This window comes from Alexandromys fortis, unplaced genomic scaffold (genome assembly GCF_014885135.2).
Source record: "Alexandromys fortis isolate MF-2015 unplaced genomic scaffold, M_Fortis_MF-2015_v1.1 scaffold_16, whole genome shotgun sequence".
In the NCBI taxonomy this organism is placed as follows: Eukaryota; Metazoa; Chordata; class Mammalia; order Rodentia; family Cricetidae; genus Alexandromys; species Alexandromys fortis.
In genome coordinates, this window is record NW_026067893.1 from 15,666,223 (window position 1) to 15,679,305 (window position 13,083).

Below are 13,083 nucleotides of genomic sequence, written 5' to 3' on the forward strand. Positions count from 1 at the left end.
TAGGGGCAGCAGTCTTTTCTAATAGGCTTATGAACATTAAATGGAAATCAATAATAAATATAATGTATTACTATTATTTTTATGAATAGTTTAGATAAGATGGCTTCACATCTATTTTAAATGGGACAGTTCTATTTATACCTGGTGTTGTTCCATAATTATGGTCTCCTGAGGGAGGTACAGATTGTTCCCTAGGTGGCAAATTTGTTCCTTATACTGTATATGTCCATGGTTCTGGACTGTTGCTTTCCTTGGTGCCAATTCATACTACACTGAGTGTGTGGATAGGGCAGTTGTTATTGTGGGGTTGCTATGTAAGAAATGGCAGTGGACATTTGTCTTGTGAATGGCACTTACACTAGTTTTGCTTTTCCAGATGCCAAAGCAAATGCTAGTACTAGTTGACTATAGTCAGAAGGGAAACACGGAAATAAGTAAGTTTTTATTTATTATTATTATTTGAGACAGGCTCTCACTATGTAGCCCCAGCTGGTCTGAAATTCACTATGTAAACCAAGATAGCTTGACTAATGGAGATGCTCTTGTCTTTGCCTCCTAAGTGCTGGAATTAAAGGTATGCACCATTGTACCTGAAAGATTGTCAGAAGCATAAAAAAGCCCCTACCATAGCTGAGGAACTATTAAAAGTTACCGTTACTGGGGGAGGGAGAGTCAGTTTTCTTTAAAGAGATGGCCCTTAGTAGTTTGACCATACCCTGTTGTATGGCCTCACATTCATTAGTATATAAGCAGTCCAGATAGGACCCTATGGGTTATTGAAAAACCAAAAAAATAAAAAAAAACCAAAAAAGGGGAATTTAGAGAAGTAATGGGAGTAAATGTGATCAAATTATATTGCATGCACCTATATAATTCTCAAAGAATTACTAAATATTCTCTTTTTTTTTTTTTTAAAGAGTCTTAGCAAGCCTAGTGTGGTACTTTACCCTGTAATTCCAGCATTCAGGAAATCAAGACGAGAATTACAGGTTCAAGAATAGCCTAAGCTACATAATACTGCTATCTCATTAAATAAACAAACAGTTAGCTTTAACAAAATTACTTTGTAGTGAAATATTCAGTTCTACTAGCATAACAGATCATTCTCTACCTTTCTAAGCATTTTTTTTTTAAACAAAGCATAATTCTTTATTGATTCTTTGGAAATTTCACATCATGCACCCCAATCTCGCTCACCTCTCAGTCCGTCCATATCTGCCACTCACCCCTGCAGTAGCCCCACCCCCAAATTAAACAAACAAAACCCCACCTTGTTCCTCCATCTTTCCAACACCTCTTAGTGGCTTCCAGAGTTGCAGTGTGTCATGTAGTATACTCCCTTTGTCCACACAGACTCACCAGCAAAATGTTCATTGCAATGAATCATTGGTCTGGTTCAAGGCCTCTGGCACACCATCATCACTGAAAGTCCTCTCTGATGTCCTGCTGTTGCCCTGAATCATGGTGCGCAGAATCAGTCCCTTTGCGCACTCCAGCAGGTCATAAATGGAGCAGCTCTTAAAGTGGGCCAACCAAAGGCCCAGGATGTGGGTCTGGGTGGTAGCCAAGCTGATTGGTCCTGGCCGTTGGGTGTGGGGCACAGCCAGCTTTTCTAGGCCCATGCCATTGGGGCCAGCTTTTCCATGTCTTTGGTGACCATTGAGCCTTGTTTTATATGGTAGTCATTTTCTTTGTATCATATTTTAGGTTGGTGTCATTGGATACCTTGAGGATCAGATTATGTCTTTGCATACTGAAATCATGGAGCTTCAGAAGAGCCCCTATGGAAGACGCCAGGGAGACTTAATGGAATCTCTGTAAGAATGTGTCTGTGCTATTGGTCTTGATTCTGTAATTATCTGTGTTGTTCTTCTGCTTATATCTGGCAGGATTAAGCCTCTACATGGTGTAGCTCATAGTTTTTCTTACCCCTAATATGTTTCTATGATATGATTTTTTTAACATTTTTTCAGGGGTGTGTGTGCACACATCACAGTGTGTACATGTAGAGATCAAAGAACAAAATTATGAGATGGTTCTCCCCTTCCACCGTGGTGGGCCCAGGAATTGAACTCAGGATGTTAGGCTTGGTAACAAGTGCCTTTGCCCACTGAACCATCTTCCAGCCCTTAAGATATCTTAAAAGGGAGCTATTTCTTGGTAATAGTAAGTTTTGGAAAATAATTCTCTGGATTGTTCTTTACTATTTTAAAAAAGTCTTTTTCATGTGTTTTTTAAAGTATATTTAAATTACAAATGATTTCCCATTTACTACTCTTTTGGTTAAAAGTATAATGTCTTAACTCCTCTATTGAGGTTAATTTCCTAAGTGTCTAGATTAGAAACTTCAGATTTTTTTTCTCTAATAAGAAGCCATAATTTTTTTCTCATTTAAATGTTTGTGGTACATGGGTGTTACATTTGTGGTGGGAGACAAGAGCAGATATACAGTATATAAAAACTTTATGTTCTGGAGACCAAGGAGATGGCAAGCACTTGCTGCTCAGGCTTGAGGACCTGAGTTTTGAATCTCCAGGACCCACTTATAAGGCCAGGTGTGATAGCATGTCTGTAATATCAGTGCTTCTACAGCAAGAGGGAGACAGAGGCAGAAGCTTGCAGGCCAGTTGGCTTAGCACAGGCAGTAGCACACAACAGGTAGACCTGTCTCAGGTAGACAGCAAGGACAGACACCCAGTTTTATCTTCTGAGCACTTCACATGGAATACGCACACAAAAAGATAGAACACACAGGCAGTTTTTTTTTTGTTTTGTTTTGTTTTGCTTTGCTTTGTTTTAGCTCTATGTTTTGAGGACTTGTAGTCTTTGTTTTTCAAGGCAGGGTTTCTCTGTGTAGCCTTGGCTGTCCTGGAACTTGCTCAGTAGACCAGGCTGGTCTTGAACTCACAGAGATCTGTCTGCCTCTGCCTCTCAACTGCTGGGATTAAAGGTGTACGCCACCACCATCTGGCATAAGGACTTGTATTCTTATTATTCGGTGAAATATTCTGCAAAATATTCATTGATGATCTGTACTTGCTTAAAAACTGAATCTTGTCCCAATATTATTCAAGTTATGTATTATTAGTCATTAAGTTACTTCCACATACAGAGACATTTTTGTTCTCTTTTATTATAGGGAACAGCGTGCCATTGATCTCTATAAGCAGTTAAAGCACAGACCTACAGGTAAGACACTTCGATCACGATATTTAAAGGCATTTTAGAATGCTCCCTAACTTACAAAGTAAGTGAATTTTAATTTTTTTTTTAAACTTCAGAGTAAGATCGGCTTTTGGTATTGTTATTGCAACATTTGTGCTGTAATAACTTTAAATTTAGAAGAATTTAAGAGACTAGAAAGAGAATGTAATAAGGATATTAAAGTAGAAAAGTTTTTAAAGTGAAGTGAAAATAGGGAAAAAAGAAACTCAAAAAGAAAATGAAACAAGGAAGAACACGAGAAGCTGAATTTAGACACCCAGCATTCACATAAAAGCCACACATAGCAGCACCCTCTGTGATCCCAGCAGTGCTAGGAATGTGGGGACAGATGGATTCCTGTGACTCAGCAGCCAGTCTAGCTGAAACAGCAAGCTTCAGGTTCAGTGAGGTACCCTAGCTCAACAAATGAGGTGTGGAGAGCTGTCAAGGAAGATACCTGAAGGTAACCTCCGGCCTCCATACATACATAGCCTCCCCTCACAAAAAGGAAGAAACAGCAAAAAATGTATAAAAGAGCTAGGGGAAAATACTGCTTAAGTTAGAGAGGTTGGAAAGAATTCAACACAATGGATTCTGGGTGAAATAAGAGAAAAAACTCATAGTCTGTTCAGAAGCAATTTGTCTTAAAAAACCATGCCTCCACCACCACAGGTCATTGCTCATAGGACCCTGAGCAACAATTCATATGAACATCTGCCAAATACAGAGCATTGTCTGCTGTAAGGGATGTTGGTTGGAAACCAGAAGCTTTGAATTCTAAATTGAGCTTTTTACTGACCAAATAATCTCCAACACTTCTCCCTGTTTCTCTTTCCCTTTTGTGCAAAACAAGTCGAAACCTAGCCTTCTAACTCAGTAAGCTTTGGCAGTATATTTGACAGAGTGCTTATGAAATGCTTTGAAAACAATAAAGTTGTGTGTGTGTATGTGTGTGTATTGCAAAACACTTTTGTTTTAGTTAAAATATGTTTATTTTGAATGATTACATAAGTAATAAAAGGGATATCTCTGCTCCTGAATATATATTGTGTTTTAATGTTTTGTATAACTTATATAAACTTTCCAAGTTTTATAACTGAAAATTTATAAACATATAGCTACATATACAACTTTATACATTATTTACACTCTTTAAAAAAAACAGCATGCTCTCAAGCACTGTTTAAAAAATTCTTTTTGAGATTTTATTTTTAATTTATATGTGTGGGTGTTTTCCTATATGTCAGTACACTCATACAGAGGCCAGAAGAGGGCATTGGATAGGACCTGGAGTTCCAGGTGACCATGTGGGTGTTCTGAACCTCTGGAAGAACAGTCAGTTCTCTTAACTGCTGAGCCATCTCTCCAGCCCAGTATGCTGGTTTTTGTTGTAGTAGAATTTGTTCAGTTTATTGCCATTAATACTTGTGAAATACATGTCAGACAGGCACTTAACTTTATTGGTGGTCAGGTTGTTTAGATGTGGTTTCCTGCAGAAAGTTAAATCTGAAAACAGTGGAAACTAATTTTCTTTGGCCTTTTCTGGCAAAAGCTGAAGTTCTGATGTCTTTACCATTAAAAGCTAGTTTTATGGGAAACCTCTTGGGTTTGGTTTGTGGAATTTATGAAGGACTACTGTTTGAAGAAAAGTGTTTTTGGAGTCTTGTATCTGCTTGGGTAAAGGTATGGGAGAGGCAGAGAAAGAGACAGATTCTGGGAATGAAGCTGGGCTGTGAAGAGGTTTCTGGAGTGATTTTTATTATTTAAAATTTTTTTTAATATTTAACTTTATTTTATGTGCATGTGGTATGAAGGTGCCAGATTCACTGGAACTGGAATCAGACAGTTGTAAGCTGCCTTGTGGGTGCTGGGAATTGAACCTAGGTCCTCTGGAAGAGCAGCTAGTGTGTGTAACTACTGAGCCATTCTACTGAGCCATTCCTCTAGCCCTGGAATGCTTTTTAAAAAGGAGTTTTTTTTTTTTTCCCCTTCTCTTGTGGTACTGGGGATCCAATATATATACCTTGTATATGCTTGGCAGGCACTAGCTCTACCTCTGTGCTCCAATTCCACAGCCTTTCAAACCTCTTTTGAAACTCTTTCCATAGTTTTCTTTTAGGGAGTAATATAGAAAAACATTAAATGAGGAAAGTTGGTGCAATTATTTGCAAGTATTAGCAGTTTTTGCTTTCAAGGTTTTTTCCCAGGAAAATACTAGGTTGAAACATCAGCACTTTTTTGCTCATTTAAACTTAAATTGTCATAATCAGAAATATAATAACTAATGCTAGTAGTTTTAAAAACTGAGATACACTTATAAAGTATAGAACTCAGTGTAACCAACAACCATCCCATTTGAGGACATCTGCCAGATGCCAGTTGGCTTTATGGTGAATTTCTGGGTGTCCACTGATCGCTTTTCATTTTGGTGTAAGTCAGCTTTTTTCAGATGAAGTTTTTGTGAGCTGTAAACAGATGGATTAGCATGAAATTCCAAGCAGCCTGGTTGAGGCAGCGAAAGCCTGACTGCCCCACTGTTCTAAGTGAGCAGTGTTAGTCATGTAAGAAAGCTAGTCTTTTGACCAAAGGTTGCGTCTGTGTCTGAATTTGGGTTAGTACAGATTAAAGATCAACCAGGCTATTCATCTTAAACACAGGCTTAAAACTTAAGTCTCTAAAGATTAAACAGATACAAACATGCATAAATTTACTTTTTAGAAAATATTTATGTCTGTGGGTATGGGTATATGCTACATGTGTAGGGGTACCCACAGAGGACAGAAGGCATCAGATTCTCCTGGAAATGGAGTTATAGACATTTGTGAGCCAGCATCTAACATGGGTGCAAATCTGATCTTCTAGAAGAGCAACAAGGGTTCTTGGTAACTATACCCAATTTTTGTGTAGTTATCATTGAACTATAGAGACAGAGAAAAGGGAGAGAGGTTTTCTTCAGAAGTGTAGTCACTGAAGCGTGTACAAGTGGTCCTAATGAAACTCAGATTCACCAAACAAGGCTCGGGTCACATCATTAGTCTGCCTGTCACTGCTGTCCTATCTAGTGTGAGTAGACTGTTCACATCTCCCATCAAAAGTTTATAAATTAAACTTTAATTTAAATTAAAACTTAAATTTAAAAAAATTAAATTATCATTGGGTGTTGGCGGCACACACCTTTAATTCCAGAACTCAGGAGGCAGAGGCAGGCGGATCTCTATAAATTCGAGGCCAGCCTGGTCTACAAGAGCTAGTTCCAGGACTGGCTCCAAAGCAACAGTGAGAAACCCTGTTTCGAAAAACAAACAAACAAACAAACAAAATATATATATATATTATAAATATACCTCCAATTCCTTAGACTTTATATATATATTTATAAATATACCTCCAATTCCTTAGACTTTATATATATATTTATAAATATACCTCCAATTCCTTAGACTTTATATAAATTATGGGATTGAAGGATAAATTATGGGAAGGTCTCAGGAGCCCCTTTCCACACCATGACAGACCATTAGTCTTCTGTAGGTGATCACAACTTCTGAGATCTCCTCAAGGGCAGCACTCCAATAACAAATGGAGATGCTTTTTAGACTACTTGCAGCTTTTAAGCATTTTTAAGGAATTTTTTGTTATGAAGTCGCTGTGTCCTGCAAAAGGAAGTTACAACGGTACTAACTGAAGTCTTTCCCAGATCACTCCTACAGCGACAGCACAGAGATGGTGAAGATCATTGTGCACACTGTGCAGAGTCAAGACCGTGTTCTCAAGGAGCTGTTTGGTCACCTGAGGTAGAAAATTGCTTTATTTCGTCCTAAATGCCTATGCATTTGTGTTCTTTTAAAGTATAATATTCTTCTCTGGTAAATAATAGTTGGGTCAATGTCTTCAAAAACATAGCCATTTATAGGTCCTGAGTATATGTGTGTTATTTTTTACCTTATTTATGTGCATGGGTGTTTTGCTTGCATATTTGTTCCACGTGTGTGAGGTTAGAAGAGGGCTTCTGATCTGGAACTGGAGCTACGAACTGGAGCTACAGATTGTTCAAATTGCCATTTGGATGCTGGGAATTGAACCCAGGCCCTCTGGTAGAGCAGCTAGTGCCCTTAACCACTGAGCTATCTCTCGAGTCCTATATTCATTGTTTTTGAGATCAGTCATGAGTACGATGCTGGTTGTGGTCCTTTTCCTCTGGCTTGGGAGTATGTTGCACAGTCTTGAGGGATGTGACAAGTATCTGACACTGACTTCCTCTCTCCAGCAAGTTGTTGGGCTGTAAGCAGAAGATTATTGATCTACTCCCCAAGGTGGAAATTGCCCTCAGTAACATCAAAGAAGCTGACAATACTGTCATGTTTATGCAGGGAAAGAGGCAGAAAGAAATATGGCACCTCCTTAAAATTGCCTGTGTAAGTAATTATTAGTGAATGTAATACTGAATTGCTGTTACTTTATGCCAAAGGAGTTTCTGTTGCTTTGAGCTATGTCCTTTGAGTGTTTATACTTTATATTGGGTGCACATGTTTCTTGTTTGGTGTCTGAGAGATTATATAGTTAGGACTTGTAGGTGAACTTTTCTATCCCACTAGCTAGTTCCCAAATACCTATACAGAAACTTACTATTAATTATAAATGCTTGGCCAATAGCTCAGGCTTGTTACTAACTAGTTCTTATATTTTAAAGTAACCCATATTTCTTATCTACACTCTGCCACATGGGGTAACTTTTTTAACATGTCAAGTTTATTTTCTCTCTGCATCTCCTCTCAACTCCTGAGATGACTCCTCTTCTCTTCTTCGTCACGCTATTTTTTTGTCTGCAAGTCCTGCCTATTATCTGCCTGTCCAGCTATTGGCCAGTCAGCTTTTTATTAACCAATGAGAGTAATACATATCTACAGTATACAAAGATTTTTTCCACAGCAAGGACTTGTGTATTCTCATTCTCCTTTCCAGTCCTGGTAGTGCTGGTGCTATGTGTGTGATTTGTTTCATTAGAGACAAGAGCTCACTCTAATATAGGCTGGGAGCTGGACTGTACCTTACTGCAATTTTCCTGCCTCCCAAGTGCTGGGATTATAAGTGTGAACCACCATATCTAGTTAAATCCCTCTTTTTTATAGTACTCCCTGCCCTGGATTGCTATGGTTGCTTGCCCAACTCTTCTTGGAGTAAGTGCATCTGACTTGTTTATAAGTCAACCCTTGTTCAGCTGTTCCCTTCCTCCAAACCAAAACTGGATTAGAGAAATTAGATTCATTCACTTTTAGTCAAGTGTTTTAGTCAATGAAGAAAAGGGCCAGTGATGGTACAGTTAGTAGTGATAAGAATAGTTTTGTTTACAAATAGTCAGTTGTGCATATAAATAATGGTTGAATTAATAGTCTTAAGAGTATTTTTTTAAAATGGTTTGAATCAAGAGGTGCTTGCCTACAATTTATTATGTGTGTGTGTGTTGTTCTTTTTTTTCCCTTCAGACACAGAGTTCTGCCCGCTCTCTTGTAGGATCCAGTCTAGAAGGCACAGTAACCCCTCCAGCATCAGCATGGCTTCCCCATATGTTACCAGAACGCGACCGTCCTCTGACATGTGTGGTAACTCCTCGCGATGGGTGGGTTCACTTTGTAACAACAGATAGTTGTACTTCAGAGTGGGGTAGGAGCAAGACAGTAGAGCATGGTGGTTAGTAATGCCTTCTGACCAGGGGTCAGTTTTGACCAACTCAGCATTTAACAGTGCTAAATAATTTATTTTTTTAATGTTCATATATTTTCACTTTAAAATGAGGCTGTCTTATAGGATTGATATGAAAATTCATTTGGACAATGTATGTAAAATGCTTGGGAAATAAATTTCAGTGTTACTAATAACTATTAGCTCAGTTAAAGTTCAAAGCCATTTCTGTTATTGGTGTCATTTTCCTTTATCCAAACCATATGCCTTTCTTAACCATTTATCTCTATGAGAAATTATGCATTTTTTGCAGTTTTCATTTTTTTTTGGTACTTGAGTTCTTTTAATAAAGTAGTAATACCTACTTTATTTTATAACTTAGTATTTCTTTAATCTTATTTTTTCAACGCTTTAAATCATTTTGCAAATAACTCAGATTTGCAGCCCTGCATTGTCTTTAGTTCCTACTCTTCTGCTAAAGCTGAATGACTGTCCGTCTCTGTTATTTTCTCAGCGTAAGGTGTGCCGTGTGCAAGTGGCTCTTTGCTAGCTTGTGTATTGTCGCTTTTCTCACAACTAATGGAGACCTCTGCAGCACCAAGCATTTCCTGGAAGTCTGCCCATAATTAGTTTTGCAGAAGTGCACCCATGTTACATCTCTGCTCAGGAGGTCATGCAGTTGCATATTCTGTACTCTGCTTTTATGAAAGAAAAAGCACATGACAGGAAGGCAAGCTGATATCAGGTATTTTATTGTTTAAAGAAAGCAAGTTCCAGTGTATATCTTGGGGGGTCACCATATATGTGGCCCACTATGAATGCATATACAAGTATAGCAGAGGTTGTGACTTGTAGACTTCAGGAAATACTCTATTAGAACTGAAGGAAGTAAAATTTAGCACATCCTAACCCTTCATTTACATTAAAGGCATTTAGGCTTGGTAGGGATGCTAATTCCAAATATCGGCTCTTGTAAGTAGTTTCCAATTTGAGCGTGTAGTTGTTTTCAACGTACATTTTCTGATAAAGGAAAGCAGATCTTAATTACCAAGATTAGGAAATTGTTGCCATGAAATTTCCTCTCTGTTGGATAATAGCTGAATCAGTGTTTAGTTCTAAGCTGACAGTGGCTATTAACCAACCATGGCCTACAGTGTAGAGAAGAGGAACTGCGTGTTGGCAAAGGATCATGACAGGACATGGAAGAGGAAAGCATGAGGGGAGAAACTGGAATCAGGGCCTCCTGATTTCTTCAGCTGTTCTTAGCGGTTGGTTTGCTTTTTTCCATTGCTACTATCTGTGATTTCCAATCAGTTTTTCTCTTTCCTGGATTTCTGGAGACCATAAGTCCCCCCCCCCCACTTTGTTTGTGTGTGAAGTGAGCATATTGGTGTTTTACTGATTGTAAAAGGAAAAAGAAATCATCCAGAAAAAAAACAAAACAAGTGCTATTTCATTTGTCTGTACCAAGGGGCTCTTTCCCCCTATCCTGTTATTTCTTCAGGAAGTGGTGAGGAGTTACCAGTGCCACCTGTCTCAAAGGAAACCTGATTAGAGTTACAGTGGCCTTACTAGGGTAGGCAGAAGTGGTGGCTTAGATGAAGTGAGATGTTGTGTCTGAGTGGGAGGGATGAAGAAACTGAAGATGGCAGCAGTCAGCTTTGCTGGGGTGTTGGGTTGCAGAAAGTGGTCATCTTGACCTAGAAGACCAGAACATAGGCAACACTCAGGTGCTTTTTTTGCTGAACTTGAAATAGTTTGCTCTTTAATCCATCAGAGGGACGTTAACACAAATGATAGAAGAAAATCTGAACTGTCTTGGCCATTTAAGTACTATTATTCGTGAAACAAATGAGGAACAGAGCAGTAGCATGTCGGTAAGTTTTGCATGATTATGGGTGTGTAACATATTAGATATGTTGGATACAAAAGGTTTAATTTTCCATGTTGGCCATGTCTGGCATTTGGGATATATGTAGGGTATAGAACTCAGAGGAAGAAACAGATGAGAAATATTTTGAACCTTTTGTTATGCAGGGACATTTATCCTGGTTTCATCGCTGTTGCTGTGATAAATTAGCCTTAAAAAAGCCACTTTAGAGGGGTTTATTCACCTTAAAATTACAGGCTACACACTACCCCATAGAGAAGTCAAAGCAGGAACTCGAAATAGCTAGACATGATGTCTACAGTCAAGAGCAAAGAGAAACAAACTTGTACATTCCTGAGAGTACTCAGCTCACACACACACACACACACACACACACACACACACACACACACACATTTATACAGTACAGGGTGCTGCCTACTTTTAGGCACATCTTTTAACAGAATCAAGACAGTCCCCAATATATATGACATGCCAGCCTGGTCTTAACTGTCATTGGGAGTATCTTCCCAGGTGATTCTAGGTTGTGCCAAATCTACAGAACTAACCATCTGATGGGTAGCATTGTATCATCAGTGAACATCAACAGTAGCAGTTTTGGTCAGATTTTCTTTGCAATGTGACTACTGAGTGGAATGGATGCACCTGTTTACTCTATAATTTTTGTATTTAATGCATATAAGATCAGTTATGCTGATACTTAATAAAAATGGTTGTATCAAGATGTAATTGCTGTGAACTATTTTTGCTAATACCGGGAAAAGCTTCTCTAAAATTTTAGCAAATTCACCACTGCATTGAGTCTTGATGCCAACCCTTTCCACTTATGAATAAATACTTTACTCAAATTTTTGAGAACTTTGAAATATTTTTGAGATTACTATAGCTTTTATAATTCTTAACTTTTCAAATTTTGATTCTAAAATGTCATAATATTAAAACTTTTAAAAAGTGAACTTTGTATCCAGATAGCTTCTAATTGTCATTTTCATGCCTGTTTTTAGAGTCTTGATTGGAGTTGGTTAACAGAATGACTCGCCATTTGTTCACTGTCCTCAAGCCTATGACAGTTGTTTCTGCGCATGTTCGACATTCACCTTTGCCCACTGAAGCCGTTCTTCACACACCAGTCAGCAGAGGAGACTATGAATGACTTTACAAGCACAGTATCTTGATTCTTTTGTAATGATTGTGACCTCTGAACAGACAGAATTTTATTACAGACTAATGAAGTTAATTATTTTTAACACTGCCGCTATCTAGAGAGATCATTAGTAACCTGCTTATCTTTAAAATTGACAAAATACTACTTGTTTAACTGATTAAATATATACATATTTTAAAGACAGGGTTTCTCTGTGTAACAGCTTTGACTGTCCTGGATCTTGCTTTGTAGACCAGGCTGGCTTCGAACTCACAGAGATCCACCTGCTTCTCTCTTGAGTACTGAGATTAAAGGCCTGCACCACAACTGCCAAGTCCAGTGTTCATTTTAAGTAAAAGTTGCCTACTCATGTTTCTGTGGAAGAGACTGCCCACAAGTAAAATTGTTTCCTGAAGACTAGCCTGTCTCCTTGTGTTGTTCTTAGGAAGTGCTCTACCTGGCTTCATAAGAGAGTTAGATGAATTCCATCTCTAACCACACATGTAATAGTGTCATCTTCTTAATAAGGGATTGCACATGTGTGCCTTTGATATTGACTGACCGTAATGAATTGTATTGTATTCTGTATGTATATGTATTTAAGGTGTACATTTAATAATATGAAAGAGGAGATGCCTGTTAATTTATAATGTATTTGAAGGTTGTATGTTTTTGCATTTGTAAAAATGGGTCACTTGTTTAAACAATCTTTTGTGTTTTGTCATACAAGTTTTAAAAGTTTGCATTCCTTTATTTGTAATTATACTCTCAAAATCCAAGAAGTTCTGAAAACAAGGTTTTCCTAAGCTTGGTAACAAAATTCATTTGCTTCTGGATCTATTCTGACTTGACACTGAATCTGTTTATCCCATTTTGTGTGAATGTTCATTTATTTTACTACATAAATATTAATGTGTTTGATTACTGGGGGTGCTGCCACAAACTCTTTTGTGAGGGTTGATGCAGTATGGTATATGCACTGAATGACCTTTCTAAAATCTGAAAATTTCATAATTCTGAAACATCTAGACTTAGGGGTTTCAGATAAAAGATTGTGGATTTCTGCCTTCTGTTAAATAATTTAGAAGGTGTTATTTTGTTTAAAAATGTGAAATGCTTTTATATCCTAGTTTTTCACTTTGCATATTAAATGATTTTAAAATTG

At 37.9% G+C, this 13,083-nt stretch overlaps 1 protein-coding gene across 1 annotated transcript in view; it reads left to right on the forward strand.

Annotated features, from left to right (window-relative positions):
- Chuk (component of inhibitor of nuclear factor kappa B kinase complex) overlaps positions 1-13,083 on the forward strand; it is a 36,247-nt gene extending 23,164 nt beyond the window's left edge. Inside the window, exons 14-21 of the mRNA XM_050146127.1 lie at positions 1,539-1,590; positions 1,708-1,817; positions 3,140-3,189; positions 6,902-6,998; positions 7,472-7,619; positions 8,688-8,821; positions 10,661-10,760; positions 11,779-13,083. Coding sequence (XP_050002084.1) covers positions 1,539-1,590; positions 1,708-1,817; positions 3,140-3,189; positions 6,902-6,998; positions 7,472-7,619; positions 8,688-8,821; positions 10,661-10,760; positions 11,779-11,808 — 721 coding nt within the window. The 3' untranslated portion in view covers positions 11,809-13,083. The remainder of the gene's footprint in view (positions 1-1,538; positions 1,591-1,707; positions 1,818-3,139; positions 3,190-6,901; positions 6,999-7,471; positions 7,620-8,687; positions 8,822-10,660; positions 10,761-11,778) is intronic.